Source organism: Eptatretus burgeri, chromosome 14, assembly GCF_056783735.1.
Source record: "Eptatretus burgeri isolate ZD-2024b chromosome 14, Ebu_testis_v1, whole genome shotgun sequence".
Lineage (NCBI taxonomy): Eukaryota > Metazoa > Chordata > Myxini > Myxiniformes > Myxinidae > Eptatretus > Eptatretus burgeri.
Genome location: NC_140974.1, coordinates 28,910,059 through 28,918,326, shown reverse-complemented (window position 1 = coordinate 28,918,326; position 8,268 = coordinate 28,910,059). Strand labels below are relative to the sequence as shown.

Genomic DNA, 8,268 nt, shown 5'->3' with positions numbered 1-8,268 from the left:
ACGGTCGGTTAAGTGACCAGCCGCATCATGGAATTATCCTTGTGCGACAGCCCACAATTCTGTGGAGTCTGGTGGGAACCGACATAGTTTCCCCCACCTCCTGGTCTTCTCACCCGACCCCCGGCCCACAACAATATATATATATATATATATATATATATATATATATATATATATATATATATATATATATATATATATATATATATGTATACATATATAGATATTTTTTTTTTGTCGTGTTCTGGCAGATTAACGCCAGCCTGAATGGATTGCAAAACGGTTTTCACCCAGAGATTGTGGGAGATTATGGGAGATCCTTGGAGATTATGGCGCACGTGGGACGTGAAACAACGAGAACGTTTATCACAGGCATTCACCAGAATGGGAGCACACGGGTTTATCCTTGAACCCACAATGACTCGACAAACACAGCAAATTCAACAAATGATGATTAAATAAATATATTTCAATGATTCATAATGAAAATAACTCAACGATCCAAACTAACTAATAACTAAAAATAATTCAATGATACAAACGTTCGGCTCTGTTGTTATTGTTGTTGTTGGAAGAACTTTGGAAATTATAAGTTATGTTATATAAGTTTATAAGTTCTTATAAGTTTATTGCATATATATATATATATATATATATATATATATATATATATATATATATATATATATATATATATACATACATAGATGTTTATAAGTTATGTAAATGAACAACTTTATAGCCAGCTTTGTAAATGCAAAAATGCAGGAAAAGGTCACGGGGGCAATCTCATACTGGGAGAACTAGCCTTAAATGCTACCTAGTTAACACAGCACGCCTTCCCATGTGGTGACATGTCACAACTTAAGCTCACAGTTTTCCCTACTTTATTTACATCGAGATGTCTGCAACTCATCCATGGACCATGCTACACTATAACTCCTCCCTTTACTATGAAATTTCTCCATCTACCCCCACAAACATGACAATATGTACATACCTGGTGTTGGCTAAATGGTTAGGGTGGCAGGCTTGTGATCATTGGTTGGCTTCATTGTGTGGGGAGCAGGCTTGGGATCATAGGGTCCTGAGTTTGAATCCCACTTGGCTATTGAAATAATGCTTGGTGGGATTGACTCAGCCTGTCATATTTTTGAGGTTGGCAAAATGAGTACCAGCTTGCTGGGATGACTGAGCCATTAGAACATCCTGCATCAGAGTGGTGACCTGTTCAGGATTGTGCCCAGGAGTCTGCTTCAGCAGCACTGATGCTCTGTTTAGAGTATGGTCCTGATGGCTGGAGATATACAGCCTGTTTCATACATACATACATATATACATACATATAGCCTGTTTCATCCCAGTTCAAGCACACTTTTGCTTTTCTTCAAGCTGTGCCCCCGAAGTCCAATGCCGTTCCTCTACCAATATCTTTTAATACCTTGGATATATTTTATCCCTATACAGTCTCTTGTATCCTTTGACTATTCCTGTTTTTTCATCTTTCCTTAAAGATAAAACCTTTAGGCCCTGGGATTATTGTACTTTTCTCTACACTGAACCCTCTCTCACAAGGTGACCAAAACTCAATGCATTATTCTCGATACAGCTTAATCAGACATTTGATAACATTGGTCTCACACTCAGATTGGAGCCTGCACTTGAATGTTCTTGAGGATAAGGATATTGGGAGACGTCATTGTATCTTGCATAAATGAAGCCTTTGTGCATTGTCAGAGTTACGAGGCTTTCATCTTTTGATGCCGTTGGCATCTTTTTGTCCATTTGACATTGTTGCTAAATGCCATTGCTACTCAATAACTGTTTGCACAACTGTACTTTATGTGCTCTTGATTTTCAGTAACAGCTTGAACCTTCACCATGAACACCCTCCAGGGAATCGTAATGCCGAGTACAGTTATCAAGTTTGGTCGAGATTTGTGAAAAGTTACAACAAACTCCAATGCAAGAGGAAGCTAGAAGGCTGCATAATGGTTGCTAACCCACGGTTGATTGTCCAGGCTCTTTTGTATAAATGCTGACCATCAAGCAAGGAGGCAGAAGGTACCATTTTCAAAGTCTTTGGTACGACTTGGCCAGGGTTCCAACCGTTGACCTCCCAGACTCGGAGCAGATATCCCAACCATTACACCACCAAGGCTGGTAAGTTGTTGGATGAGTTTGCGAACAAACAGACACACAGACCATTCCCACTTTATAGTTTTATTGACATAGTATTGGACCCAGAAATGGCTCCTCATTTCTAGTAACTAGCTACAATCCTAATATTTGCCCAATTATTATTACGTGCATGCAAAGCGAAAAGAGGGGTGAGGCAATTGGTTCACTTCTGTCTGTCGATCTGTTGGGTGGTAGAAATAGGTGACCCTTATTGTCAGTAATTCTGTCTGTTTGTTTGGATGTTTGTTCGTTTGTCATCAGCATAATTGGTAGTAAACGTAGGCAGATTTTGACCAAACTCGGGGCTAGGTACATCTTATGACCTAGTGCTTTCGAAATTGTGATGGTTGCTGGAGGCACTTTGGTTCCCTAGCAACAACCGAAAAACCTTTAAAATCGGTACCGTTCATGCAAAATCAATTTCGAAATGCCATTATCCCACGTAGGGTTATGAAATTTGGCAGGAATGATCTACAGGTGATGCTCTATCAAATATATTCCGGTTTTTGTGATACATGGAATACTTTACCCGCAGCACCCCCTACAATTAGGGTATGCGCGAAAATTGGTGAAAATTGAAGGTCCCCTAGCGACCAGGTGAGTGCATCGATATGAATGAAACTTTGCAGGTTCATGGTACTCAATGAGTACTACAACTTTGCCTCAGGACATATTGCCCGATTTCGCTTAGGTCAGGGGTCAAAGGTCAATTGGTGCAAAAATCGATAATATGCGAGAGCTGGAGGTGCCTTCGCGCCAAATGCTACTCCTCGGGTTATGGTCGGATGTTCATGAAAATTCACACTATTCGTCTGGAATACATTGTGCACAAACCATCAAGCCGGATTTTCGATTTAGATCTTTGTTCACCCACAGCACCCCCTCAAACTTTGGGGATTTCCGATTTTAAACCGCATTTTTGGTACTTTTCATTCAAATGGATACCGAGTAGTTCACAGTAGATGGAACTGGATGAGATTTGATATGCATAATCTTTCGGTGATTCCCTATCCACTATATGACATCCATTTTGCTCTAAATCTTATAGTTTCCATGCTCAGCGACCCATCGCCGCCTACCGGCTTGTCTGTCTGTTTGTCTATCTAAAAACGTCAGTTTATGATTGAGAAACAACATAATTTCAAATGAATGTTACATTTTGAACACGCATTGGAACATGAATCAGAAACGAACCTGTAGTTTAGTAGTACTTTGAATTCATAATGAACGGGACATATGCAAAGAGGAGTGAGATAATATATTTACTCTTTCTGCCTGCCTGGCAATCCAACAAAATTGAAAATCAGTCCATAAAGGAAATTTACTGTTTTTAAGGACGTCATAACGGACACAAACAACAGTCACGAAGAACTAAAGTAACGTGTTAAATAAGGTGGTGGAAGATGTTGCATCAACAGCGGTAAACTTCCAAAAATATTTTTTCTGCAACCTTTAAAATTGTTATTTTCATTGAATTAAATAATTGAACACTGTAGAACACAAATCACCTTTTGGCACTTTCACAACCCTTCCGTTTAGCACAACTTGGACAAAAATATTATGGCCTTTTACATCACCATGACCAATCAAATCTGCACCCCGCCCATGTCCTTGTTTCTCAAGGTGTTCTATGAACTCTCTAGTTTTGAAGAATATCTGTTTCTTGTTTTCAGCCAATGATCCACGAAGCATCCATAAAGTATTTAATCTCATGGCTGGATCCAAGCGTCTACTTGCATTGAAAATATGCTGGAAAAATGAGTGCAAACATCCTTGCAGTCAGATCTCGAGCTTAATGTCGTCTCCGCTAAAGAATGGCGCCACCTTCTGAGAATCCACCAGGATAGCAGCTTTTGTGGAATCTAACCACGGTGAAGATTATACCAAGGATTACAGAGCTATGAGATGAGCAATCTATTACAACCGAGTCGTATATTTGAGTACATGCCACTGATGAGAAACATCCTCGGTGTGTACACCAGCAGAGTACATTGCATCCGACCATTTCGATACCATTTGCCCTGTTGTGTGTTTTCTGCTTCATCTGTTTAATGCCAGTGCCTGCAATGAAAGGTACCGGCATTCTTTGAGAAACGCAACATGTCATAAAACATTCAATTGCTATAATTTCATCCCGATTGCATGCCGAGCTGTCTCTCTTGCTCACATTCCCCGGTTAAAAGGTAGAGGACCTCAGATGAAAAGGAATACACCGATGAAGAATGTATCAACCATAGGGAATGTAAAAGTGCTTTCTCCACCTGTCTGTGTGGCTCTTGTGTTTGCAAAGATCCATTGTTTCTAAAATTGCAATCGTTGCACTGCGTTGGTATATTCCAGATATATTGAGCAAGTCTATGGTTGCAGTTTAATTTGTGGTGTTGTGTCTCAAATTCATTTCTTAACCAACCCTTAAAATGAGTAATGCTTTTTTCACTCATCAATTGTATTCACTGCCCTTGCAAAGCTTGTATTTTAATAATAACTATTATTTACGGCTGTTGCTCTTATTTCATTTCGTGTAACAAGCTCATTTGTCCTGCGAATCGGTTGAAGTCGCATCACGTGACGTGCGATCGAGAGATTATATGGCAGCTTTATGCATATGGGCTTTCTGTTTGAGATTCATGGCAGCAACGACTGTTACGTTCCTGTTGTACGTGCGAGGCAGGGCTCAAGAGACGGACAATTCTTTCGATAGTCTTTTGTCGAGAAAGATCACAGGCAATAATCAAATGGAATTGCATCTTCCATGTAGTCCTACTGATGGGAATGATAGTCGTTGCACACCTCATAAGTGTGTATGGATCTTCTTAGCGAAGAAGTTAGTTTTCTTAAACAGCAGGAAAAGAGGGGGAAATTGATTAATGATTGATCTCTGGGAATGTATGAACTCCTCGAGAAAATCCTCTGTCGCAAGTAATGTGGAGCGTGAGCAACTGTTCCAAGACCGGATTAGTCTATCAAAAGGAAAGACCTTGATGTCATAGTGTCATCTTCGAGATGAATAACCTTCAGGCCTGTAACTTCTGAACTTCGTGCTAATGATTGGGATGTAGCAGCACTGTTGTCTCGCTTGATAGAGTATTGTATAATTTCAAAATCCATTATCCCTATTTAGTCAAAGTACATCCCTCAATATTTCCGAGCAGATTAAGAGAAAGACCCACACAAGAAGGTTATAATACAAAAATACTCATCACACTGAAAAATTATATCAGTGTGTAATTGAATTAGATTGAAAATAGATTAAAGAGTGGTTCATGTTAGACTATGGTGTAATACATACAAGAATGGTATGTTTCTTTTTTGACTTTTACATGGGTGACATATTACTATTGGGAAAGCTCGACAACAATGGGCTATGTACATAGTGATAGCGGGAAACGAGTAGACATGAGACTGACAGACAGACGGGGGTACAATGAGGAGAAATGATCAGAGATGGTAACAGTTTTTGAGAGCAGAAGGCATGAGCTGCCATCTTGATGGACAGGAAGAAGGAGTGAAACTAGGCATGAAATGGCAGGAATCACACAGGAAAAACTAGAACTGAACAGTTTACGTTTTGTATCCCACCGATGGACCAGATCTGCATCCGCGCCTGAACCAAAATCGAATTGGCTTGTTCTTGTAACCTACCCAACTCATTCACCAAGTGTTGTCATAACTCATCTAAAACTTTTTTGAGATACCATGCTAGATACCATTTTTGGCCTACTCTCAATGGCGAAGAATCACTTAAAAATTTCTAATACCTGGATCCAGATCCAGATCTTCACCAAAATATAATCAATTCTTCCTTGTCATACACCCAACCTGTTCACCAAGTTACTCCGAATCCGTCCACCACGTTTCGAGATATCCTGCTCACAGACCTACAGACAGACAAACAAACAGTGGTGAAAACACAACCTCCGTCCACCTTCGATAGTGGAGGTATTAATAGCTTGTGAAAGAAAATTCAACAGCAATTTATCTTCGATATAAGCTCCAGTGATAACTGGAGGATTTCAAAAATATTAGTTTGTATGAGGGGCATTCAAAATGTTCCAAGAGTGAGACGTTCACAACAAACCAAGACAGGCCAATTTCATATGGTGTCTTGTGACTTTTTTGAATACAAGGTCAAGGCTCATGGAGGAGTGAGGGGTAGATTGGAGTTAATGTGGGGGGGTGTAGAAAAATTCATTTATCTGAGATTGTGATAAACAGCTGTCCTTCAGACCAGGAGGGAAGAACGAGGTTGAAGAGAATGTGGAGGAGAAATTGCAAAAAGGAGGAATTGATGAATGCGTTGGGACCATACTCTGAACACAGCATTGGTGCTGCCAAAGCAATCTCCTTGGTTATTGGGCACAAACTTGTACAGGTCACCACTCCAAAACAAGATTCTCAAATGGCTCAATCTGATACTAATTTTGCCAACCTTGGAAGGATGACAGGTTGAGTCAATGCTACCTGGTATTATTTCAATGACCAAGCAGGATTTGAACTCAGGACCTCAATGTCCCACTCCCACCACCCTATCCATTCAAGAGTTATATTAAATAATAAAATAAATAATGAACCAGGAGGCATAATAAATGAATGGAGGACTTCAATACACTTACTCGATTTGTCCTTCGAAATGCAGTCCATGACACCAATAAATCTTTCAGATTTTGTTCTTCGGCCATATATTCGTTGCTATAGTCAATCGGCAAATTGGCGGTCACCTCGGTAGGACTTCCAATACTGAAACAGATATCAGTTGCCAGGGACCAGGCCCAGGCTAACAGCGAAATATGTAAGTGATTTAAGGCCCTGCTACAAATGGAAATCTGTGCGATACGGACCTTGTGCGCAAGATCTTTGTCGTGAATGAGGAGCACAGCATTGGTCAATGTCCCTCGGAATTTGTCCTCGATAGCCTTGCAGCAATTATTTTACATAAGGCTGGCATAATATTTCTCAGTGATTGTAGTTTTGTGAGGCACACAGTAAATCCGTTCCGAATGGATAGTTTAGAGGTAGCACACTTGCCTTTGAGCTGTCTGATGTCTGATGTCTGATTTGGGTTCCATTCTGACCTGCATTGGAATGGTGTCTCACAAGAGATGTGCACACTTTGCCTCTGAGCTGTGTAGCCTGGGTTTGAATCCCGACCCAGCTATACTGTCATTCCGGTATTTCACCTGCAGGATGATTCATGAATGTGTGCGCCGTCCATCGAATTGACGTTAAAAATTGGTGTCCCGTCTGTCGGCTTTCGTTTGTGGAAGTTAAATATCCTACGGTCCTTCACAAACAGTAGGTGAGCTATTGTGACACCATGAACAAATTCCATATTCCAGCCCTAATTTATAGAAGGCATTGCATCAGAAGCACAGCCATGCCCTCAGTTAATGATAATACTCTCAGTCATGTGTTGCACACAGAATAATAATGATAATAATAATAATAATAATAATAATACCAAGAAGAAGAAGAAGGTCTTTTGCATGCAGGGCGGCATTAGATGGACATTAAGCCGGGTCCCATTTGTGAGCATTAGTTGGTGGACATTAAACATTCACCAGCGTCTTTTGTGAACAGAAGGCAAGTTATCGCTGGCACCTTGGCCTATTTACCAAATTCCTACACTGACTACTCTTGGGAGGGCAAAGGCAATCCACCAAATGTAATCATTGCCATTTGGCTGCTTTGTCAGCACCGAACCTACCTTGAGACCACAGGGAGGTAGGTCATGAGCAGGCTGGCCTTGGCATCAGAGAAAATCAAGCCTTTGATCATGTGGAATGAGGCTGGGTTCAACATTTCTTGGATGGTGTTGATACCTTGTGCTTCCATTGCATGGATTCCAATTTGGTTGCAGGTCCACAGTGGTGAAGCCACATTTCGTCATCACTCGAAGAGCGGTAAGGTCAGCTGGATCTGCGTCGAACAGTTCAAGACATTTGTGAAATGATGTCGATCGTGAATGTTTTGAGAGACCCTTCTTAGTGAGATCCCATAACAATCTCGAGTGATTGTGAATACTGGTGAAAACGCTGATTTTGGAAATAGCAAGTTTGGTGGATATTTGGGCGACCGTAACATGGCGGT

The 8,268-nt window shown here is 40.7% G+C and overlaps 1 protein-coding gene across 1 annotated transcript in view; it reads left to right on the top strand.

Moving 5' to 3' along the window:
• The window catches only part of LOC147012875 (uncharacterized), a 37,034-nt gene extending 28,903 nt beyond the window's left edge, over nt 1-8,131 (top strand). Inside the window, exon 3 of the mRNA XM_085853460.1 lies at nt 8,039-8,131. Within this exon, the coding sequence (XP_085709586.1) occupies nt 8,039-8,131 (93 nt within the window). The remainder of the gene's footprint in view (nt 1-8,038) is intronic.
• Nucleotides 8,132-8,268: the final 137 nt, after the last annotated feature.